At 39.3% G+C, this 26,285-nt stretch overlaps 2 protein-coding genes across 5 annotated transcripts in view; both read right to left on the reverse strand.

The window, feature by feature from the left end:
- Positions 1–25,688, reverse strand: part of LOC124286812 — a 39,384-nt gene extending 13,696 nt beyond the window's left edge. For 2 of the 3 annotated variants that reach the window (XM_046723248.1, XM_046723246.1), the window contains exons 1-4: positions 5,580–5,717; positions 2,122–2,767; positions 789–983; positions 341–443 (exon numbers count right to left, since the gene is read on the reverse strand). In XM_046723248.1, the coding sequence (XP_046579204.1) occupies positions 341–443; positions 789–983; positions 2,122–2,747 (924 nt within the window). In that variant the 5' untranslated portion in view covers positions 2,748–2,767; positions 5,580–5,717. Of the gene's footprint in view, positions 1–340; positions 444–788; positions 984–2,121; positions 2,768–5,579; positions 5,718–25,497 lie in introns of those variants that run through there. The other variant, XM_046723247.1, reaches the window with a different exon arrangement.
- Positions 9,882–23,772, reverse strand: LOC124286813. 2 transcript variants are annotated; one of them, XM_046723250.1, is made up of 12 exons: positions 23,448–23,772; positions 22,214–22,405; positions 21,914–22,041; positions 21,537–21,682; positions 21,124–21,192; positions 20,635–20,741; positions 19,997–20,101; positions 18,908–18,924; positions 11,955–12,088; positions 10,849–11,191; positions 10,385–10,637; positions 9,882–10,038 (listed from the first exon to the last, which is right to left on the reverse strand). In XM_046723250.1, exons 4-11 carry the CDS (start codon positions 21,674–21,676, stop codon positions 10,503–10,505), a joined length of 1,050 nt encoding a protein of 349 aa, XP_046579206.1. In that variant the 5' UTR covers positions 21,677–21,682; positions 21,914–22,041; positions 22,214–22,405; positions 23,448–23,772; the 3' UTR covers positions 9,882–10,038; positions 10,385–10,502. The 2 variants fall into 2 exon arrangements, with proteins under 2 accessions (XP_046579206.1, XP_046579205.1); XM_046723249.1 differs by having other exon boundaries at positions 9,894–10,038; positions 21,034–21,192.
- Positions 25,689–26,285: the final 597 nt, after the last annotated feature.

Below are 26,285 nucleotides of genomic sequence, written 5' to 3' on the forward strand. Positions count from 1 at the left end.
GCGTCATCTTTGAATTTTCACACAACGGTTTTCTGGTTGTGTTTACAGACCGCCGCAAGGCAGGAGTACTACTCGGGTGGGGTTGTAAATACGTCTTGGGGGCAAATTGTGTGGCAAATTGTGCGGCAACTGCAGGTACAGCGGGATACGCTTACCCCTTCTAGTGAACACCTCGTGTCATCACCGAAGATTTTCGGGCAATCTTCTTTACACCAAATGGAAACTCTTTCCGAGTATGGTCAGGACTGGGTTTTCTTATGCATTGACTTTTTTATATTATGCTGACAGCTCATGTAACTTTGTAGAAATTTGCTGTAAACGTGTATACATCGACGGATACCTTGATTATGCATCCCTCTTTAATGGCTGCCTGATAACTCTCCACCCACTGCTTCAGTATTGCCAGACACAGAGAAGACATGGTGACAAGCTTACCGTCGTATCTAACAATAGAGCGTGTTAAATGGATTTCAACAGTGCTTATGTAAAAGAGGTTTATAATGAAAAATATGTATGAAAGAAATATATTATGAAACCGATGTACATGACTGGTTACGCGGAATGATAATACATATGGAAACGAATAAGGAAACACGTATTCCTATATTCTTTTCCAGGTTATTTTTTTTATGCTATGTATGGCACTGTTGCTTTCATGTGTTCCCTTATAGTTTTAGACACGTATATGAACAGATGTCAAAATAAACAATATTCGGAGCATAACCATTAGAATGGTCTGTAGCTTTGGGGTTGTATATACCGATAAACATGAAGTCACTGCCTTGTACCTGTCCAGTTGAAGGTCCACATCATAGCACAGCAGTGGACAACAGTTGTCTTCAACTTTCCACATCTGCTCATAACCAGGCCTGAAGAATGTCGTGTTGCCACAGAACCTCTCAATGACACGTTCAGATGACAGCGGAGCTGAGTTGACCCTCGACACACCAGTCACGACAAATTCCCGTATCTCTTGATACAGTCTAAGGATGAAAACAAGGCACACTTACTTGCTTCAAATACCTTGCAAATAATAGAAATTTCTTGTATTGAAAACGTTGACTCGCTCTAATTATTCTGTATATACCATAGTTCTAAAACTGTTTTTCTTCTCAAACATTAATGGACACATCTACTGAATATGGCAACGTAGCCAAAAAAGGGCATGCTCAATACCAAACGTTTCACTGATATTTGCGAAACGGAAACCGCGTTGAACACAAAATGATATGTTGAATCATATTCACACATTGGCGGTTACGAGTGGGAGGTGGCTGATCCTGAGCAGAAAACACGCCAGTTGACGCACATAAAGAGAAAGGCAACCCATGAAAACATGAACCTGTGCTGATTCGATGTTTGACTGCTTGGTTGACACTCATACGCCGGCCATCAACAAAATCGACTCTGACATTTACACCGTGTCCAACATTCTTGGCTTATTTACGAAGACTGTGAAGTGGTTTGTTTTCAACATGAGTTTGGATATGCCTCACAGGAGAATCATCTGGCAAATTATATGTTGGCAAGCGTGTTCATCACACCACGCTCTCCCATTATAACTGATAAATCTAAGCGATTGTGTGAAGAACAAAGGTGATGACATCTGTTGTCTGACATGAATCATCGTGTGAGGCTGTCAATACTCTGAATGTTTTCTTCCGTCCAATCAACAACACTAAAGAATAGAGATGACTCTATTTGCGGTCTTGACTGAAATACGAGCACTCAGTTCTGAACTCCCTATTTTCTGCTGGAGTTTATACGGGATTGTACAAAACGATCTTAGCGCTAAGGTGACCGTAACTCCCATACCTTAACATAGACTTCAGGTAGTCTTAGCGCTAAGGTTGTTTTGTACAACGGCATCCTGGCCTTCTATGAGTTGGTCAATAAATCCAAACGGATGCGCCGTTAACATGAGGCCACGCCCTATAATGTGGATCTAACACATTCACTAGGTCATCTAAATACTTCCTCTTCACATGTTTATCTTGTTCTATTTTTTATCGCAATTTGGCTGCATGTATATAAGCAAAATTATTTTTGCCACAAAATCACAATCAGTTCTTTCAGTAGAATTTGAAGCATTGTTTATAAGCACATCATTACAAACGGTACCTGTCTTTCAGCCGCGGCGTGGACATCAAGTGATCACACAAACGTGTCAGTCTAGACGCGATCCTCTGTACCGCTGTCTCTGGGAAATAGTCTTGGTACATGTTCCTGATGAAGGCTTCTCTCTTGTCACTTGTCAGTCTACCAGTGATTTCAGCATTCATCCAAGACCTCAGTGTTTTTCGGGTGCAGCTTTCCGTTTGTAAGTTTCCAAAATAGACGTCAAAACTGCTTATCGGTACAGTTGACAGTTGTTTCAACACATGCTGCAGTCTCTGGGAGTGATCCTGTGACAAAAGACAGTCGTACCAGATTCCCCACATGAACCTCAAATCCTCATCATTTGCGGGATCGATGGTTCGAACTAGGTATAATAAAATCAAATCTCGTGACAAGACACCATTTTCAACGTCATTCAGATGAATGTTAATGATTTGACCTTCCGACTTCGTGGTGCCATTTCTGTGCAGCACGTGTATGGTGTGTAGGACATTTCTTATGTCACCGCATCCGAGAAACAGCATGTCACATTCCTCAGCAACCTCACAACCATGGGTAATGTCAAGTGACCGTGTGTTCCCCACAGGGTAATACAAATCATGCTCATTGAACCGTATCCGCTCCGACATGTCTTATCTTCTCAAAAACACTGAAACGAGTACATACCATAATAAATATCGTCCATTTGTAAAACTATCAATAGATCATGGGTTAGCTTGACCATTTAACATTGTTTGTTATATGTGAATTAGGTATTGTACAAAACACTGAAACGAGTACATACCACAATAAATATATATCGTCCATGTGTAAAACTATTATAGATTATGGTTAGCTTGACTATTTAACATTTTTTGTTATATGTGAATCAGGTATTGTACAAAACACTGAAACGTGTACATGCCATAATAAATATCGTCCATGTGTAAAACTATCAATAGATTATGGTTAGCTTGACCATTTAGCATTTTTTGCTACATGTGCATCAGGTATTGTACAAAACACTGAAACAAGTACATACCATAATAAATATCGTCCATGTGTAAAACTATTATAGATTATGGGTTAGCTTGACCATTTAACATTTACTGTTTAATGTGAATCAGGTATTGTACAAAACACTGAAACGAGTACATACCACAATAAATATCGTCCATGTGTGAAACTATTATAGATTATGGGTTAGCTTGACCATTTAACATTTACTGTTTAATGGGAATCAGGTATTGTACAAAACACTGAAACGAGTACATACCATAATAAATATCGTCCATGTGTAAAACTATTATAGATTATTAGCTTGACCATTTAACATTTACCGTTTAATGTGAATCAGGTATTGTACAAAACACTGAAACGAGTACATACCACAATAAATATCGTCCATGTGTAAAACTATTATAGATTATGGGTTAGCTTGACCATTTAACATTTTTTTGTTATATGTGAATCAGGTATTGTACAAAACACTGAAACGAGTACATACCACAATAAATATCGTCCATGTGTAAAACTATTATAGATTATGGGTTAGCTTGACCATTTAACATTTTTTTGTTATATGTGAATCAGGTATTGTACAAAACACTGAAACGAGTACATACCACAATAAATATCGTCCATGTGTAAAACTATTATAGATTATGGGTTAGCTTGACCATTTAACATATTTTTGTTACATGTGAATCAGGTATTCCTATTAAGCAACAATAATATTGTAATGACTCGGATGTATCTAATTGGTCAAATGCTATCAACATGGTATGGCGGAGTGTAACATTAAGAACTTTGTATCATCATTGTGTCATCTGTTTCTGCATTAACCTCCTCGGAGCTTGTTGGCCATCCATTCATGACGCATATTTTCATGTATAAAATACGTTTAAACTTTTTAGGTTGAATTTCTCTTAAAGATGAAGAACACTTCACCCAGACCGAAATGCCCTTAAATGAACATTTACATAAAACATGTGTAAAACCTGGACGTATTTATTTACTTACTTACTTACTTGTACTTACTTACTTGTACTTACTTACTTACTTGTACTTACTTACTTACTTACTTGTACTTACTTGTACTTGTACTTACTTACTTACTTGTACTTACTTACTTACTTGTACTTACTTACTTACTTACTTGTACTTACTTACTTGTACTTACTTACTTACTTGTACTTACTTACTTACTTGTACTTACTTACTTGTACTTACTTACTTATTTATTATTTACAAAGGATACATAAAACATTTGTAAGTTGGATTTACGATATTTGCATTGTATTTTATTTATTTACTGCAGTAAAAGCGTTGGACAGTTGGTTGCATACCTCCACAATATCCGGTAATTTTTAATCAGTTGTTCCAAATGTTACGGTTATTTTTGTTGAACATTTTCATTTCAAATCTATGCAGCAAAAAAAAAATGAACCATATTGGAACAGATCATTTTGATAAAATAGTAATTTCGTATAACATGTACCTGATCATTGCAACAAATTTCTGCATAATTTCTGCAACCGTAATGTCTGTTTATAAAACAATGCCTAACAGAAGAAGAAAAAAAACAATTTAAATGGTAAATCTTCATATTAACTGATAATATATCTCTAGCTCAACATTTTATTGACCATGTGTCACCACCCGTTTGTTTACCTGATACCTCCAAAGCGATGCGATAAAGTTCTTCCTGTGCATAATACGATGTTGACTGATGGCCCCACCCTTTCAACTCCTGTACGCTCCAGTTAACAGTTAATAGCCGTCGCTTCACACAGCCCAGCTAGAATTGCGCCTCATAAGCAACTTTTGATAAAAAGCCGATCCAGATTTCAATACCACCAAGCTGCAGTGTTGTTGCCTTGCATTGTATATCTACACTTGTGTTCGATAGAGAGTAAGCTTTCCCGATCACCTCTCTGTTGTTATCAAAAGATAGACATTAAACCAGCCTATGTTTAATACGTGTGTTAACCTGTTTAAATATCACACAATACTTTGCCTTTCACACAAGCCCTGTCTGTCGCAATTCAAATTTGGGTTTGTCGCAGTATTATTTCCCGATATCTGCACATTGTACAGACCACAGATGGTGTGGCTCGTGGTGGCCTCACAGATCATTACATAGTTCTATAATTTATGTAGGCCTATATAATACATGTATGTTATATTACGTATGTATATCATATAATGTGCGTTATATAATGATAACATATGCCTTTTTTGCACCATCGAATCTGTTTCGGTAGATGATCAGGACAATTATTCTCTGCAGTTGACGTTTGAACTAACTCTTAAAGTAGCTCCTTGTGTCGTGACTGAGTGAAGATACACTATCGAACCGGAATTATCGATTTTATTGACAGTGTTAGCAACGCTAGTATCCGTGTCAGTAACGTACAGGGCACAAACCGCAGACACCGAGTATGTAGCATTTCGCTTAAAAAATCGTTTGAGTCTCTTACCTTTTTATCAGACTGTGTACTTATCTGCCGCCCATGACAACAACAACTCTTTTCTAGGAATATGCGTGACAGCTTCCTTGTTTCGTTTTAGATGAATTGAAAAGGGAAATAACTCCATAATGTCACTTCATGGTGCATACAGGCCGCCCTCGGGGCCCAAGTTTACCCTTAGGCCATACTACTACTACTACTACTACTACTACTACTACTACTACTACTACTACTACTACTACTACTACTACTACTACTACTGCTGCTGCTGCTGCTGCTGCTGCTGCTGTTACTACTACTACTACTACAACTCCTACAACTACTACTACTACTGCTACTACTACTACTACTACTACTACTACTACTACTACTGCTGCTGCTGCTGTTGTTACTACTACTGCTGCTACTACCAATACTCCTACTACTACTACTACTACAACAACAACTACTTCTACTGCTACTACTACTTTAACAACAACTACTACTGCTACTACCACTACAACGTCTTTAGCTACTATATCTACAATGTTACATCTGCATTAACTGATACATTTCCGACTGCAATGACTGCGGTCACACATAGGATATTTCCGATCTCTTGTGTGCTTGGCATGGTTCATTAAGGTCAGTTAAATAACATCTGTGACGTCATTCATTGTCTGCTCGCTCCATTACTTTTCAGGAATGGAGCGATGTGTACCAGCTTCAAATTAAAGACTTCATTTTGTCATTTTGACATATAACTTTGATAACAGAAATATTCTCAATACTTTGAATTTTATTTAAGTAGGGTAATATCCTCGTAACTCTCCATTCCTTAAAAACATTATTTTTAAGGAATGGAGAGTTACTCGGACATTACCCTCTACATAATGGTTGATATTAATCGGTACGAGCTGAATGTACGAATATGCGTTTGGCAGTGTGCAATATAAATGATGAAATGGTCCTGGTCAAATGAAATAATGGGATAACACCTTAGTTACTTAGTACAGTTTTACTTCCATAAGTCATCACCATCATGCTGAACAAATCTTGAAGGCATAGTTATATTGAGCTTGTCGCTTTACCAAGAAAGGTATTTCTTAAAACATCATCATTAACTGCTTGTGGAAGAAGATGTAAACCGTTGTCAGGGTAAAGGCAGTTGATCTTCTCGATAAAGAAGTACTTGTTTCACACAATCAATTCTGAATCCCAGTAGTAAATCATTCAATACGTGACAAAAGTTTATGAAGCATATATATAAGTAGAGCATTCTGAAAGCGAGGCTCAGTTGATAATCAGCCAAATATCATTAGGAAATATGTTCCCGAGGTACGATATGACCCATCGGCGCGCATGAGATTAATTAATCCCGGTATGTTCGACCTCGTAGTAATGATTAAATGTATTGTTTTATTTACTAATGCAACATACAGTGTAACATTTGTCGTCAGCCTTTGAATAGTTCGGTTTGTGAGTGAGTGAGATTAGTTTTACGCCGCATTCAGCAATATTCCAGCTATATGGCGGCGGTATGTAAATTATCCAGACAATCCAGTGATCAACAGCATGAGCATCGATCTGCGCAATTGGGAACCGATGACATGTGTCAACCAAGACGGCGAGCCTGACCAACCGATCCTGTTAGTCGCCTCTTACGACAAGCATTGGTTACTGAAGGCTCATTCTCACCCGGACCTTCACGGATCTGTTCGGTTTGTACGTGGACAAGTCATAAGTATACTGAACTTGGTGGCACACTTTCTGTTCTCTCTCGTACATTCGCACTGATGCAGAATTAGTTTACTGAATTATTGAATGTGTGTACTGAACGCTCAATACAATGACAATAAACTTCGTTGTCACGCGAGTAAACAAAACATCGATCGTTATGTCACAGAGAGCATATAAACACTAGTTCAGAGAATCAATAAGAGGAGTTGTTTGAGAAGCGTCTGTATGTGCAGCTTAGGCGGTAACATTATGTAATTGTAACAAAAGTGCAAACTACTTGTGTGAATCAGTAATTACTTTGTTTGTACTTAATCCATTGTGAATCGGTTTTAGTCTCCCGGTTTTATCTGTTTGGGACTTTTAAGAAAGACTAAAGATTTTTCTTTCAGTCCTAAATAAGACCAGCTGTCAGTTTCTACTTGTGAACTTATCTATGCTGATTTCTCACTGGTAAATATGTCATAAATGTTTTCTTTCACATGAATCTTCCCTACAACCGCATACACCAGTGAAGATCTGGGTAAGAATTGGTCTCCAGCATCCCATGCTTGTCATAACAGGCGACTAACGGGACTTGGTTGACACGTCACTGTATCCCAGTTGCATAAATCGATGCTCATGATGTTGATCACTGGGTTATCTGGTCCACACTGGATTATTTACAGACCGCTGCCATATAACTGGAATATTGCTGAGTGCGGCGTTAAACAACAACCCAACCAGCCAACCAGCAAACCAGCAAACCAGCCAGCCAGCCCAGCAACTACGCATACATTATGTTCAGTAACCCAGTGTTTTCTAATTGAGCATCAAGTGCGGGGGATGAAGTACGAGTTCAGTCAGCACATGGTTTGTCGCCTACTGGATGGTGCACGTACAATACAAATGCTTCACAGGGATGTAGGTGAAAAGTGAATCCAACATCGACGAAAGGGTTTGGTTGGATGTCATTCCACGACTAAACATTCTGTCCAGGTGGGAATGGTAAGACATCGGAGGATAGGTGGAGGGTATAATGTCCAGCATCCGTCTCATCCTCTCCCTACTTCCCCTTCAGGTCTTCCTACTCCCACAAGTCCTCAATCTTAGCCGTGAACCTTCACATCCAAGCCCCTAAACCCCCGCACCCTTTCAACAAACGAAGCGCCATTTTGATTTCCATGACGCAAAAACGTAGGACAGAAGTGACTTTATTACATAATTTACAAACATGAAAAATACCAATCAGTTAAACAAAAAACAAGTTTAGTGGTTAAAGTCAGGGCTAAGGATGTGAAGGCAGATCCAGGTGTCCTTATTCTCAGATACATTGAAAGGCGAGCTGTCTGTATATGAAACGTCTCACCATACAATTATGACATACAATTATGTTATGGACATGTTTCTGAGTGTGTTCTTCAGCTATTGTGAACCAAGTCCGAATTTCAACATATTTATTTGAACTCCTCCATATCTAAAATCTCCTAATGGCTAGCTATTGATAGTACAGTTTGAGTCCCTGTCATTGCATTCGCATTTGTGAGACGTGTGGCGTTTACACAGCTACGTATATGAAATACTTACGTTATCTGTCAATGTGATAAACAAGCAGCATCGGCAATTTATTCAGCAATTGAAAATGCGTATTATAATAAATACATAAATTACAGGAATTACCTATATATGTAACTTGCGGGGATTTCATACTACATCCCCAGGACCAAAGTCTGTCCTATTTGGATAGCTGTGTGTCATCATTAACATCAACTACTGGTTTTATCTGACCAAATGCTGCTGAGTTATAGCTGAATGCGGCATGAAGTTATTACAGAATCTACTCATCCACTAATTCATAGATTTTCCTATTGATTACGCTTGATTACAAATGATATCTGATTTTAACATAGTCATGTCACTAACACGTATAAAGTAGGAACACTTATAGACGACAGCCAAATTGTTTCTTAGGAGCTTGTCAGTTGTATGTGATAAATAAGGTGCTGATGCTTAGAGAACAGTTCCTTATTCATTAATTACATATTGCCAGGCAAAACCTAATTGTGCCGATAACAAAAGTGCGAAGTTATTGATCTGTTGTGGGTCCTTACTTAAAACTATTATGTGAACTTTCTCACAACTATGCCTACATGGCTGACATAAACATCTGTAGGCCTGCATATTGCGAAACTGCAGCCCTTTTCAAACGACGGTAGCATCATCTACATTCTAACCTTACACACAGTATCAGTATTGCTTTCAGGTGAAGCTTAAGATGGAATATCGCTTGCGCGTGTGTTGTGGCAGATTCACAGACGTTCCCGTGGACTGTCCAGGCTTTCCTGTTGTTTAATACTCTGCCTCAGTAGAACACCAGGCTGCATCCGGAACACCTTACTGTCTTCTGAGATCTAACACAACTGTCACTAACAGCACCAGAACCAGACATCGCTCCAATGTCCATTTCTCCGGAACAGCTTAAACTACGAAATTATACAGAATTAGGGACTATACTTATTCAAGGTTCATAAGCAAAGCACATGCAGTATACTCAGCAAGTAATAAACTCTTATGCTACGCTTCCTTTATACATGAACTTACAAAGAGAACTAAACATTTCGGGCATGTCTTCCTCGAACTTCAAAGCATATAGTTCCTTGTTAGGATATCTCCCTTTCAGAATGGTTCTTGTCATCCATCTTCTGTCCTCAGGCTGATATTAATTCATTCGAATGGAATTGACTTCTAGAAGCTTCACCAACAAAGCATATCCCTGTCAATGACAAACACACATGCACAATCATCACGGACACGGAGGTTATGACGTTGATGCTATAAATATAAACTTAGTTGTGTAATCCAATGTTCCCAATAATAATATTAGATAGACAGTTATTCTGAACACAAAAATAGTCACTGTTTTCTGGTTTAGACGTATTTAGCGGCTGCTGGCATATAGCTGAGGGAGCATACGCTGAGTATTGTGCAACAATCAAACCGTAGGGAGTAGAATAGGGTACCACAAGTTCCTTTTACATACACTCAACACATATAGCTGGCAGTCTGGTATAATCAGTTAGACTGCAGTATCTCATTTTGTTTATATCAGTAATATTTACCTTGCCGAGATTTGGAGAAGATGATGGGTCCATTTCCACACATGTCTTCTTCGTTTGTTTCCATGGTAAGATTTCTTCATTCGTGATTTTCTCTTGGCTAACCAGATTATCAGCTTTGTCAAAATCGAAAAAACGTCAAAAATAGGGTAGGTTTGTTCTCGTGGATCTTCAGATCTTCCAAACGAAGCATGTTGTTTGCTGTCTTGTCAGGATTTGTGACACTTTGAGCTCTAATCGTGAGGAGTGTTGGCAGCTATGAAGAAAACATGCAAAGGTAAGAATGAAAGTCCAGTATTTCACTTGATATACTATTGCATACACACATGGAAAAATACACCCCCTTGGATAATATTTTACTTTTATCATGAATTCTGTCACTCTTGAGCAGCATATCCTACAGTTAAAACAGACGTAACTGGCATAACTATCCAAAAGAATCGATATTTAATGCACAAACCACCTACCCCAAATGAAAACGGGGCCTTTATCAAGATGAACTCCATAAGAAATCTAAGCTGTTCTTTCGGCGACATGTGGTGTGACAGACTCGCTGGAGACGAGAGGCACATACTTCCAACGTACGTCTCTATTGTTTCTTTACCGCTTTCCGAGAGAGGAAAGTTCGGGAGATCAGCAACAGAGCTTGTGCGGAGCTTGTTCCAGGGCAAAATTCGTTCACCGAGAGTCACATCAGCGTCCTTGACAAGACGAGCTTCAATTTTTCCCCTCTTCCGTGAAAATTTAACGCTGCTTGTGTTCAAAGCGATTCCACATGAAAGACTCAGCGTTTCTCTAAACCTTGATTGCCTGAAACACAAAACGCACTACATTAAGAAAACCTTGGACAAATAGGACTCATTTAAACATTTCCTTCAAAATCCCGCCACCAGGTTAAATCGCCAATGTGGGGGATAATCGAGTCTGACTTTCCTCTGGCACTGACGTTGTACATTTACAGCACATGCGAACATAGTTAAGTATGGGTATACGAACTTCTACCATAATACGCCCTTCTTGCATATAGTAACATTTTAACACGGTGTGGCATGGCATAATCCGCACAGCATGACAATCAAAACCCAATATGGACACTCCAGGCACCTGCTGCACGATTTAGTAGTAGTAAGGCAATTGACAAACAATGTGATAAATATATAAGTATCATTTTGTTGGTTATTTTGGTTTTCGGTACATTTGAAGGTTGCAGTGGTCCGTTAATATAATTTTTGCCACTTATATTTTCCTTTAAGCCCAAATGAATCTGTTTATTGACGTTACGTCTTTTGGACATCTGGTATTTCGTGGAAAACCACTTTGGCTTTTTGTAGGTGTTAAGAAAACAGCTGTATCCCTCTCAAGATATAAAAGGTTGGACACTGCTATTTTCCCGGTTTATTAAGGACAAATACAATACTAATTTACCTCACTCTGTAATTTGAAAAAGTTAAGATGAACGTCTTCAGTCTAAAGCAGTTCAAAGGGATGTGGGGGAAACAGTGGAAAGTCCACACACATTGCAAGTTGTAAGATTTTCGTTTTACTAATGAATAAACTCAAAACAAAATCTCATCCATTGTGGCTGTTATGTAGTTCTATAACATATGGATCTCCATCTACACAATCCATGCTGAATATCCCCTTCTTCAGACATCCTGGGTCGGTTTGGATGGTCACAAGGTAATGATCTGTATACTCAATCAGGCTCTGTAAACAATATAGTGTTCATCTTGGTATATGTAGCCTTCACAATCTAGAGTCTGGTTTTCTTATCAAAAACGACCTGCAATTAGTATGAACTACAGAATCTATTATTGTATGATTAATTTGGATAAAAATATCAAGTGGACGATTGAAAAGCTGTTTCAATAAACACATATATTCTGGCCATCACTCTGATCCCAGCAATTGGATCACTTTGGCTTTCTTCACAAATACTGCTGACACACCGTGAGTAAACCACTTTGCTTGTCGTTGAAAATCAGAGAAAGTTTTTGAGCTTTTAAACATTTGTAATAGGCTTCTTTCTTTGTGAAATATTATGTTTGGTATATGGAACATATTTTCTAATTCTTGCAGGATTGTTGAAATAGCTAGTGTTTGCAAGGGATGATACTATACACCAATGTATATACTACTACCGCTGTCGTATTAGCAACCGCTATTGTATTGGGTGTTGTGAATTACGGCTCTTTAGTGGGTTGACGTGTATTCAACGCAATGACAAAATACTTATCGTTCCAAACAATCTACATGTCATTTTGCAGTGCTTATTGATATACTGCTTGCTAGATCACCTTACTATATTTTGACTGCAAAGGTGATCAGTATCGACCAATACAGAGCAAGAATAGGTAGATTTTCACAACCGAGTGGGACGAAACAGATATCACTTGACCGCCACAGAGAGTATTCACCCACTGTACTGGGGACAGATGTACACTTCAGACTCCAGGTATTTTGCATCTTGTTTAGCCTACATATCTGGGCAACAAACATGATTGTGTACAAATTGCGAAGGACGTTTACTCATATATCTCAAAAGAAAATGATTTTAACGCATTGTCCACAAATGACGTCACTACACTGAAATGTACAAAGTTGTCTCACCAAGCCCGATCTGCAAGTGTTTACGCTTGGGTGACCACACACAAGATTTTATGTTCAAATGATATTGAAATGAACCCCAGTCCAACATCACTAAATGACATAAAGGAATTGATTGTAAAAGAAAAGGAAGTTTTCCTAAAGGAACTACAAAACGTCAAAAATGAACTGAGTGGCAAAATAAACGGCCTAAGCTTCGACGTTGGCAAATTAAGCAAGCAAATGTCTGAGATTGAAGAAAAATTTACAAATCTTCAAAGTGACCTCGACTCACTGCGCCATAACCAGGTCCTTATGTGCGATGACGTTGGGTTACTATCAAGTAAGATGGAGAACGTAGAGAAGAAGATGTCTCAGTTTGACGAGGAGATCGACAAACTTGAAGCATTTAGCAGAAGAGACAATATCATACTCTACAATATCCCAGAGGAAGCTGACGAAGCGACCAACACTTGCAAAACGAAGGTAACAACTATACTGAATGAAAACGTCATCGTTAAAGAATGGCGTTCTAATGACGTTGTACGTGCACATAGACTAGGCGCTCACAAGGACGGCAACTCTAAACCAAGACCACTCATAGTGAAGATGAGTCAAATGACAAAGTGGAGGTGCTAAAGGCCCACGATGCCTTAAAAGCCAAAGGCTACGGTGTGGCCAGCGACCTTACAGTGAGACAACGTCAGCAGCTACAGGGTGCCAAGGATAAAGGTCTTGTGGGATACTTTAAGAATGGGAAATTTCTGACGAAACCAAGACAAAATCAACCGTCGGTCGATCACATGGAGGAGTCACAGGATTCCCGGAGACAACTTAGAAGTGGCGGGAACCGGAGGGGTATTTCTCGGCAACCGGCCCATCATATTACAGTACTGTATTCACAACCAGGTCTCATATTGATATGTTGGAGCAACTTATATGTGACAACCTTAACCATATCTGTAGCAACAAAGTGCTTCTCTGTGGGGACTTATACGCCCGGACAGGATGTAGAAATAACCCGGCGTACGAGGAGCCAGAAAATCTTTCATACACTAATTACGTAGATGTAGATAATGTACCTGTAGCAAACAGATCTTCACAAGACCCTTTTCTCAATAGGTTTGGGAATACTCTCCTACAGCTATGTTATGTGTACAAGTTATTCATTCTCAACGGAAAAGTGGCTGGTGATATGAATGGAGAATATACCTATGTCAGGGAGAACGGATCTAGTGTTGTGGACTACTTTATAACGTCTCTTGAACTCTTTGATTTCATTGACACTTTGACTGTTGGGGATCGTATAGACTGAGATCACTATCCGCTGGAATTGACGTGTACCTTCCCGGCAGAGGCAACTGAAGACAGTGCTTGTCCTGACGTCATAGTTTGGGACAGCTCAAAGGAAGCCATTTTTTAAACTTCATTTTCAACCTGCATAAGGATAGATTGTTCAATACCATTGAAACGAATGTCAATGAAGGAATTGATTCATTTGTGCACATAATGGTAGAAGCGTCGGATTGTATGAAGAGACAACGACGTAACAGAGTCAGACAAGACAAACAATTCCTGAGTCGCGAGTGTAAACTGGCAAGAGGAGATGCACGGAAGGCTTCATGCAAATTCAGATGTCAACGTACAGAGGGCAACAGAAAACAGTACTGTAAATTGCGAAATAACTACAAATCGGCATGTAGGAAATTCAGGCTCGACTGCCAAAACAGAAATATGACTGACCTCTGCAATTCTTAGACCAACCCTGCACAGTTTTGGAAGAAAGTATGTGCGCTACAAAGAAGCAGACAGCCAACACACAATATTACGGAAACCCAGTGGCTGTCCCATTTTAAAACATTATTCTCTTCCAGTGAAACACCAAGTCTTTATGATTGTACAACTATCGACTATGGTGGATTAGCGAGTGATCACTTAAACGATGTGGACGATATTGGAATCCTCTATAACAGAACGTGAAATTCACCATGGGATTGAGCACATGAAAACCGGAAAATCGGCAGGCGTGGATGGAATTCTCTCCGAGATGGTCAAATGTTCATTACCAGAATCAATGCCTTTTCTTACCAGATGTTTCAACAAAATCTTTCAGACAGGTGTATTCCCCATAGTATGCTCTAAATCAATAATTATACCCATTTTCAAGAACGGTAGTGTGAACAATCCAGACAATTACCGAGGAATATCGCTCATCAGCATTTTGGGAAAACTGTTTACAAGCATTATTAACGATAGACTCACACAGTGGTCAAATATGCGGGATTTACTACCAGAGGCTGAAGCTAGATTCCGGAAAGGGTACTCAACATCAGATCACATCTTTACCTTATATGCTGTCGTTCAAAAGTATCTTTCCTTCAACAAACGGAAGCTCTATATCGCTTTTGTAGACTTTCGAAAAGCATTTGACTCAGTGAATAGACAACTTCTCTGGACCTGCCTACAGAAGAATAACCTTAACGGGAAGATGTATGCTATCCTCCGATCTTTGTATCAGAATGTTAAATCATTTGTTCGATGCGACAAAGGCATGACTGATTTCTTCGATTGGCCAATTGGGTTACGCCAAGGATGTGTACTGAGCCCCCCTACTGTTTTCTCTTTTCGTAAACGAATTGTACAATGAAATAATGCTTTCAGGAAAACTTGGAGTTCAACTATTTCCAGATATTTTTTAACTTTTATCACTTCTTTTTTGCGCATGACGTTATCCTAATATCAAGTTCCGTAACAGGTATACAGAATCAGCTAAACATCCTAGCTAAGTACTCGGACGAATGGAAGCTAACGGTTAATCTGGATAAGACGAACATTGTCATATTCAGGAAAGGCGGTCGAGTCGCAGCAAAGGAGAGATGGACATATAAAGGTGTCAGAATCAACGTAGTAAAAGAGTACAAGTATCTTGGTATCAGGTTTACACAAACCTTAAACCTGAGTAAATCTGTACAGCAACTAGCAACCAGAGCGAAGAAGGCATTTTGTCAACTTCAATCAATTTTATATAAAGTTGATGTCATAACACCCCAAATATTTTCTAAACTATTCGACGTCCAAATTCAACCTATTTTACTCTACGGCTCCGACATTTGGGGATGTCACTGTTTTCAATCAATAAATGTTGGACTCACAACTCCTAATAACATGGTGTACGCTGAGTGTGGACGCTGCCCGTTGTACATCGAATCTTACACAAGATGCTTACGCTACTGGATTAAACTGATTCATATGTCAGCCCATAGCTTACCGCAGAAAGCGTATAACATGCTTTACCACCGAAACGAAATCGGCAAAAACAGTGGGCTTCATCAATACGGAACTTACTATTCACCTATGGATTCGGACTCGTATGGACTTCACAAACAGTTGGAGACTGTCTTTCCTTTCAGAAAATATTTCGTACTCGCGCCACTGACGTGTTCAAACAGGATTGGCATTCATGTCTGGAGGAGAGCTCAAGATACGACACATATTGCATTATAAAATCGATCTTTGAAACTGAAACCTATCTCCACAACATTAAACCTAAGTCTCTTCGAAATATCCTTATACAATTCAGACTTGGTCTCAGTGAATTGGAAGTGAACAAAGGACATCACGGCATCGAGAAATCAGCCCGACTTTTTAAAATATGTAATAATGGCGTTGAAAACGAGTACCATTTCTTGTAAGTCTGCCCCATCTATGCTCAACTAAGATCTAAGTATGTACCTCCATATAACTTCATGTCTATATATAGTCTTAAGAAGTTGTTATCCTGCAATAACCCTACAATTCAATTCCAAATTGCTCTGTTTATACACCATGCTTTAATGTTACGCAAAACATCCTATTGTTAACAACATTGTATTTTTGTTCTGCTTCAGAAATATATGTAACTCAAATGTATATGGGCCTATGGCCTTTGGTACAATAAAGCATTGATTGATTGATTGTAAATACCGCCGTTGTTGTATTTACCACCGCTATTGTATATACCACCGGTGTTGTATTAACCAACGCTATTGTATATACCACTGTTGTTGTATTTACCAACGCTATTGTATATACCACCGCTGTTGTATTTACCACCGCTATTGTATATACCACCGCTGTTGTATTTACCACCGCTATTGTAGATACCACCGTTGTTGTATCTACCACCGCTATTGTATATACCACCGTTGTTGTATACCACAGTTGTTGTATCTCCCACCACTATTGTATATACCACCGTTGTTGTATTTACCATTGTTGTTGTATTTCCAACTGCTATTGTATATACCACAGTTGTTGTATCTCCCACCGCTATTATATTTACCACCGCTATTGTATATACCACAATTGTTGTATCTCCCACCACTATTGTATATACCACCGCTATTGTATATACCACAGTTGTTGTATCTCCCACCGCTATTGTATATACCACCGCTATTGTATATACCACAATTGTTGTATCTCCCACCACTATTGTATATACCACCGCTATTGTATATACCACAGTTGTTGTATCTCCCACCGCTATTGTATATATCACCGTTGTTGTATTTGCAACTGCTATTGTATATACCACCGTTGTTGTATCTCCCACCGCTATTATAGTTACCACTGCAATTGTATATACCACCGCTATTGTATCTCCCACCGCTATTGTAGATACCACCGTTGTTGTATTTACCACCGCTATTGTATATACCATTGTTGTTGTATTTACCAACGCTATTGTAGATACCACTGCAATTGTATATACCACTGCAATTGTATATACCACCGCTATAGTATATACCGCCGCTATTGTATATACCACCGTTGTTGTATTTGCAACTGCTATTGTATATACCACAGTTGTCGTATCTCACACCGCTATTATATATACCACCGCAATTGTATATACCATCGTTGTTGTATTTACCACTGGTATTGTATAAACCACCGTTGTTTCATCTACCACAGCTATTGTATCTACCACCGCTGCTGTATATACCACCGCTAGTGTATATATACCACCGCTAGTGTATATATCACCGTTGTTTCATCTACCACCGCTGCCGTATTTACCACCGCTAGTGTATATATCACCGCTATTGTATCTTCCACTGCTATTGTATCTTCCACCACTATTGTATCTTCCATCGTTATTTCATATATAACACTATTGTATATACCACAGTTGTTGTATCTCCCACCGCTATTGTATATACCACCGCTATTGTATATACCACAATTGTTGTATCTCCCACCACTATTGTATATACCACCGCTATTGTATATACCACAGTTGTTGTATCTCCCACCGCTATTGTATATATCACCGTTGTTGTATTTGCAACTGCTATTGTATATACCACAGTTCTTGTATCTCCCACCGCTATTGTAGATACCACCGTTGTTGTATATACCACCGCTATTGTATATACCATTGTTGTTGTATTTACCAACGCTATTGTAGATACCACCGTTGTTGTATCTCCCACCGCTATTGTATATACCACTGCAATTGTATATACCACCGCTAGTGTATATATACCACCGCTAGTGTATATATCACCGTTGTTTCATCTACCACCGCTGCCGTATTTACCACCGCTAGTGTATATATCACCGCTATTGTATCTTCCACTGCTATTGTATCTTCCACCACTATTGTATCTTCCATCGTTATTTCATATACAACACTATTGTATATACCGTCACTTTTGTATATACCATCGCTATTGTATTTACTACGACCCTTTTCTGTGCTGGCATTGTAATTACTTCTCATCTCATAATGTGTATGTTTATGTAAACCTAGATATTTTCAAAATACAATTGTTAATTTCATAACATTCGTTGCATTTCCGTGTTTGTTGTTCATTGTTACAGATTTGATCGCTAACTATTACTTCTATTGAGAAATCAACACGTAACAATCATAATCATGTAAAATGTACTTACATTGCTTTTCGTCGGGGCTGTGGGTTGAATTCACAGGTTGGCATCAGATGTTTGTTTTTATGTGAAGTATAAACAATACAATTCATTAGACTATGCTATACCATAATATATATACAATTGTAACTGATGAATACACACACGACTTGTTTAATCTGAAGCACAAAACCTCTGAGAAAACAGCACGAAGTCAGTGATTTCGTTGTATGCATAAGCAGCACAGTTCCGCCCATTCTGTGTTGAACTACACAGGAATCAGCAACCCCTCAGTGGGCGTGGCGTACATGTCTTTCGGTTCATGAATAAATTATTGGGTGGGTTAGCCAATCAGCTGCCACGAAATCGCTTGCATCTAAGTATATCGCGTCGAATGAAATTGCAGATATTATGGGTATTCACGTTGAATAAGTGATTAATGAAGGCCAATATTATTTCTAACAACTAAGAGTTTGTCACTACTTATTTCATTGAATACAATCTGAGAATAGGAGTGATATTACTGATAGTTATTTTAGTTTGTATATTTAAACTGTTATCTCATGAAATGAAACATATTTATCACTTCAAACGTAAACACACTTGAATCTTTACAACACTTATGTGTGTTTGAACTGATATCTTTACACATATTGTTTCTCTTTACGGATGAGTATTACCATCATCACTAAGAGTGAGTGAGTGAGTTTAGTTTGTTTTATTCCGCAGTCAACAACATGACTAAGAAAATGGATGGTTGTTTACAACTGCAGGTTTTTAAACAATTAAAATCGAAATATAAGATGGGAAGAGTAGATCTCGTCGTTTCAGCAATGAATAAGAAAAAAGAGAAAGATTAAAGGGCAATTTACAAATGAGAAGCTTGACAGTTTTGTTGTGGTTTCACGTTTTCTCTGTCTGAAAAAATGGCTGAAATATTGTCAATTGACAGGATTACATTAGGAATCGGTTCTGAATTTGTGTAGACATTTGAGAAAGATGGATGGAAACCTTTAGGCGAGTTTCCGACAACGAAACATACCTTGTAAACATTTAAGGACAGCATTTTGACAAATAAAAATCAGGTGTTTGTTTCCATAACGACGCTAGAGTTACCTTTAGCAATATTCTGAACCCTTTGCTGAATATTTTCCGTCGCTCTTTTGTCTAAACCAGGACATGTTTTCACCTTTTCAAGTGCTGCTGACACTGCGTCTGATGCTGAAATATAAACATACCAAAGCAAATACAGGAAAACAAAACCGGTATCGTGGTAGAGGTGAAAAACTGGGATTATTGGAGGGGAATATATGTTCCCGAGACTAATTACTTCTCATGATTTACAATACGGCAAATAGAGTTTTATATTCAAGCTGCACGTTCTGTAAGATAATTCTAAGGGTCTTACATAGAAAACCAAATATAGCGTAAAACGTATTAGTGAACTGGAACAGGGCAAACGACAACATCGTCCCCCAACATCACCCAAACCCTCCCCAACACCATCCTTCTCCACGTCCCCCAACGCCTTCCCCGAACACTGTCACCAAACATCTTCACCTCACATCGCCCCATCCTCAGAAAAATGTGGACGTCAATTGTATGTCTACTCTGGCGAACGTTTTGCCATTGACTATGACTAGATTTATGTATACATACGCATTATATGGTTCTTTCAAATGTTAGGACCATGATTGAGAGATGTTGACTTCAACGGAGAGGTATGTTAGATAAAATGTCTCAGGATCACATACCTTTTTCATCAAGAGTCAAAGCTGTTAGATTTTTCTGCTCCCGAGCTATTTTCCATTTCAAGGTCAACTTTGTACGTACGTAGCGACACTGAGTTGGTGGGAGACACCTGGGCAGTGAAGAGACAGGGTACTTGTTCATGGTCAATTTGTGTCAAAGTCCTGCACTCACGGATCATAGGCAACAACAGTTACACCAATTAACTATAGACAAAGTGGATTCTGTCTCCGCGGATAATCGAGACTAGTTATTCTAAGTTTACATTTTAAGTGAAGTACGTTGGTGAACACATATGTTCAATTTGTCAATTTCAATTTGTCAATTTGTGCAAACATGAAGTTTGGAATCATGATGTGTATTTCCTACATTTGTCTGGTAACACAGTAATGCCGGGTACTTACTCATGTCCAAGAGAGAGTTCTTCAGCTAGGTGTAAACCAAACACTGTCGGATACATCAACACTGGCACATCAATGCAGCCAGAAAGATACCTTTCCACTGAAACGATGCCTTCCAATCTTGTGAAGTCAAAACTCTCTGTCCTCAGCACTCCGTTAGGCCTGAACAATAACATATTAAGCAGGTTAACTTGAGTGATTGAGTTAGTGAATGTAACGTCACTACGAACTGTGTGTCGGTTATTGTAAGTGGGTCTTAGATCGAACCCCTTGCAGGTTTTAGCCTGCACCACCGAGCGAAACGCATGATGAGGGTGATCGGGAAAAATCGGGACTTGAACCGATGACTTTGTGGCACGGATGGGAGACAATATTCTGCAGAGAGAAATGTGGCCCCATGAGATCTTTCGATACATTCTCTCCCATTTCTTTTCAATAATGCTTGGTACTACGGTGTTCTGAAAAGACATTTGATTTGGTCTGGCAACATTAATTGGGATACTTGCTGTTTCAGTCTGTCGCGAGAACAACTCAGCACAGAGACCAGACCAATTCTATCTGCCAAATTGGATGTATCGATGAAGTCAAACCGGAGACTTTCCGGCAGGTCCTTCTCGCACACTTCGGCTGCCTCTCCCAGCCACATGTAGATCTACAAAACAATACACCATTAACAGTGAAAATAACAAATATATTAACATTACACTATATGGGACACATTAGGAGGTTTTAAAGAACGTTTTCAAACGTTTGTTTTGACTATGGAATGTGTGTGTGTGTGTATGTGTGTGTGGGCGTGTGTGCATGCGTGCGTGCGAGGAGGATGGTGGAAAATGAGATCGGAAATACTGCCGCTTCTTGTTTCAACATAAATCTTGTTAACCTTTCATTCAGTATAGCGTCTGTACCTTAAGAACACAGCCATCTTCCATTGCTGCCTGGAAACATTCAACCCACTTCTTTAGCGTATCCATGCAGAGGGAGGCGAGAGTCACCTTACACCCATCGTACCTAGGTGTGACCATAGTCCACGTGAGCATACAAAAATATGTAGCAACGAGAACTTTGTATGCACGACAGGAAAATGCACAGAAATAAGTCTCTCTGAACATATTTTCCATTTTGTGTGAAAGCAAAATAACTCTTACACTTACACTAGGCAACTTTAATAATGTGTCTATACCTGTGGAGTTCCAGGTCGATGTCGTGAGATAGGTATGGACAGCAGTCGTCAGAGACAGCCCATGTATTACATCCAGGTCTCAACAGGGTCATGTTGCCACTGAAGCTATCCACCACCCGTTTAGACGAGAGCGATTGTAAATTGACCCTCGTCACTCCAGTTGTGATATAGTCGCGGATCTCCTGATGGTATCTGATCATATTAAAGAAACATATTAAACATAGTCAGTGAGGGAGTTTAGCTTTACGCTGCATCTAGCAATATTTCAGCAATATCACGGCGGGCGACACCAGAAATGGGCTTCACACATTGTGCCTTGAAACGATGGTGAATCGAACCGGGCGACGGGCGAACGCCTTAACCACTAGGCTACCCTACGCCCCTTAAACAAACAGACGAGTCGCAGCAAGGACATTGTCTTGGTGTCGAACATATACAATATTTAGCTTTTTTCTCCTGCTCCTCCTGAAAGGATCCCATACCCAGAACAACTGATTTACCATTTGCAGTTATACAAGCCTATTGATGGGGTAATATTAGTCCTCTTTTGAGGATTTGGGGTACGGTCTATTAAATTATTGTCGATTTATTGATATTTCTTTCTTCACACAAAAAGATACTGTAACTGTATTATGTCAAGAGAAATAGGCACTGACGCTTGTCAATAACTCGAAGTCATATAAACCAAGTGTACTCAGTATATGTATATATATGTTTAACACAAGTAATTATGTGTATTACATTACTTTGCCTAAGTCATGTCTTCTCGCAGTCTTTAGTACGTGGCAACTGATTAATGTTTCCATATCCAAGAAACTGTAGGATATGACATATGTAGATATGGCAATTATCCCAACATACAGACAAAGGTGAAGGTCACCTTACAGCTGTCGCACCATCGACTTAAAACTTTAAAGCCCATTAGATTAAATTTGCTGAAGACGTAGTATGTTGTACAAGGATGGCAGCAATATAGAATTAATGCTCTCTGCCATTATTTACTTTGATGTGTTTACTTCGATTGAAGTTTTTGCACATGTTGCTATTCAATTATGGAATCAATCAGTACGGAAAAAGATAGAATAGAATACATTTAATAAACATATAGACATATGATTGGAGAGGAAAACCACTGTCGTATGTGTATGTTACTCTGATGTCACAGCTGATGGCTAGATGAATACATGGATGCATGGTTCGCATGGTAATAACTTATAATAAGTAGGTGGCATACCTGTCCTTGAGTCGCTGTACTTTGTCAAGGCGACCACACTGGGCACTCACTTTCTGTGTAACCCAGTCTACTGCTGTCTGGGGTAGGTCGACTTTAGGACTGACCAATTGTCCTGTTGTCCAGTCTATGGTTAACTTTGGCATGCCTTCTCTGTACAGACAGTTTAGGAATTTCCATCTTGTATCTGTCATTTGTTTACCATTCATTTCAGATTTCTCTATACCTAGAAGAGCCCTTTTGATGGAGACTTCACTTTTCATATTTCCAAAATGCACTCCATTATTGCCTGACTGGACTAACGCCACTTCCTTCATCACTTGCTTCAGCCTCTTCTTCCGAGTTATTTGGATCAATTGTTCCAGCGAGGTACAGCAAAATCAGATCGCGTCCCAAGATACTGTCTTCAATGTCATTGAGGTGGATGTTGATTGTCTGATCTTTTGATTTTGTGGTTCCTCTTGTCTGAAGCTCGTGAATGGTGTGTAGGACGTTCCTGACATCTCCACACCCAAGTAACAGCATGTCACACTCCTTGTCAACCTGACATCCAAGTGTCACATCAACTGACCTCGTGTTTCCAATAGGATAATAGGACATTGCATTGTGGGTAGTCGTCGCCATATTGCTGTAACATATACAGTATAAACCAACAGGGGAGCTTCCAAAGTGGCTGTAGTGATTGCTGAGAGAGTGAGTTTAAATTTCCAGCTGCGCTGTCGTGATTGTTTGTACAAAGATTATTAGATACCGATGCGGCATAAAGATTTTACAGTATAGGTCCGTCTCCTATTCTCGCGGGTTTCCTATTCTCGAGGTAAACACGTTTTCTAACGAAATCGCCAATGCGTGACACTTAGCGGTAGTTTAGATCACCGACTGGTAACTAGGAAGTGGACCAAGTCTGTGAGCGATCAAAATCTTGCAGTGTCACGAATATTGGGGAGTTTATACCAACTTGGACATATCATTACTTTTTCCCGCCCTTTCCGGCAGGATTGCCCTTACACACACTCAATAACGTTAATTCCTGGTAATACCGCGAGAATGGGAGAAGCCTCGTTTCGTCAGTGGCGGATGGCATTGTTTATCACCGGGCTAACGAGTGGTAATTCACCTGATGGATCTTAGCAGCTGATAGATGTAGATGTTAGAGGAGAAGGCCCTTCATTTTAAAACAACAAGCATTCATTCGATAAGAATTGTTTGTGTTATTTTTTCAGCCGATATCCCTAAGTACCGCGAGAATAGGAAACGCCTTCCTACTTAGTAAACATTTGTTTACTCAGTAAACAATATGTGACATGATGGATTACTTCATAGGTAACGTCTTTGGGAATTTCAAGATAAGAAGTAGAAGACGAAGACATCTCAAAGGGCGCCAATTGTCTTCCCCTTGCGCTGAACCTTTTCCCTATGCTAGAGACCCGATATTGTAATCATAATGCTACATACTCGGTGTCCGCGGGTTTTGCCCTATACGTTACAGACACGGATACTAGCGTTGTTAACACTGTCAGTAAAATCGATAATTCCGATTCGATGGTGTATCTTCACTCAGTCACGACGCTTGAAGCTACTTTAAGAGTTAGGTCAAAACGTCAACTGCAGAGAATACTTTTTCTGATTATGTGCCGAAACAGATTCAATGGCATCAGAAATGCATATGTTATATAATTATATCATTACATACCGCACATCATGTAATGTACATATTCTATATAACTATGTAATAATCAGTGATCCCACCACGACTTTGAGCCACACTATCTATGGTCTGTACGATGTGCATATATCGGGGAATAATATGGCTACAAGCCCAAATTTGATTATGCGACAAACAGCCGGCTTGTGTGAAGGGCTGGTTATTATGTGATAGTTAAACAGGGTTAACACACGTATTGTGCAGAGGATGTTTACTTTTTGATAACAGAAAGGTCATAGCAAAGCTAATTCTCTATAGATCTTACCTTTCCCGATGAAAAAACACGTACAGTGAAACCTGCCAACACCGGCACCTGTCTAATCCGGCACACTGTCAAAACCAACAGACCTTTTTACCAGACTGTGTACTTATCTGCCGCCCATGACAATAACAATTCTGGGAATGTGCGTGACAGCTTCAGTTTCGTTTAAGATCAATGGAAAGGGGAAATAACTCCACAATGTCTAATTCATAACGAATGGGCGCAAACAGACCGCCCTCAGGGTTCAAGTTTGGCCTTTAACCACACTACTGTTACTACTACTACTACTACTACTACTACTACTACTACTACTACTACTACTACAACCACTACTACTACTACTACTACTACTAGTACTACTACTAGTAGTGCTACTACTGCTACTGCATTTCTTGCTACAACTTCTTTAGCTTCTACGCCAACAGTGGTACATCTGTATTAACTTATACATTGTCGAATGTATACCGGTTGGTTGGTTGTTGTTTAACGCCGCACTCAGCAATGTTAAAACTATATTGCGGCTATCAGATCTGGACCAGACAATCCAATGACAAACAGTATGAGCATCGATGTAGACAAGTGGGATGTGTCAACCAAGTCAGCGAGCCTGACCACCCGATTCCGTTAGTCGCCCCTTACAACAAGCATGGGTTGCTGAAGACCAATTCTAACCAGGATCTTCACGGGTAGGTTTGAACAAAGACAAGTCATAAGTATATTGATCATAGGCGGCAGTCTGATTTCCCTAGTACATTGACACTGGTGCAGAAATTATGTATGTATGTATGTATGTATGTATGTATGTATGTATGTATGTATGTATGTATGTATGTATGTATGTATGTATGTATGTATGTATGTATGTATGTATGTA

The sequence above is a fragment of the Haliotis rubra genome, unplaced genomic scaffold, assembly GCF_003918875.1.
Source record: "Haliotis rubra isolate DU_JTF1 unplaced genomic scaffold, ASM391887v1 Scf391, whole genome shotgun sequence".
Lineage (NCBI taxonomy): Eukaryota > Metazoa > Mollusca > Gastropoda > Lepetellida > Haliotidae > Haliotis > Haliotis rubra.

Bases quoted from the DNA above. Each gene is read 5' to 3' on its own strand.
- LOC124286813 (XM_046723249.1), bottom strand. From the start codon at position 21,676: ATGTGGCTGGGAGAGGCAGCCGAAGTGTGCGAGAAGGACCTGCCGGAA. The intron at 20,102-20,634 runs GTATGTGATCCT...TTTATATTTCAG, and splicing joins TTTGACTCTTGATGAAAAAG to CATCAGACGCAGTGTCAGCA. The intron at 10,638-10,848 runs GTAGGTGGTTTG...TTTTCTTCATAG, and splicing joins AGGCCCCGTTTTCATTTGGG to CTGCCAACACTCCTCACGAT.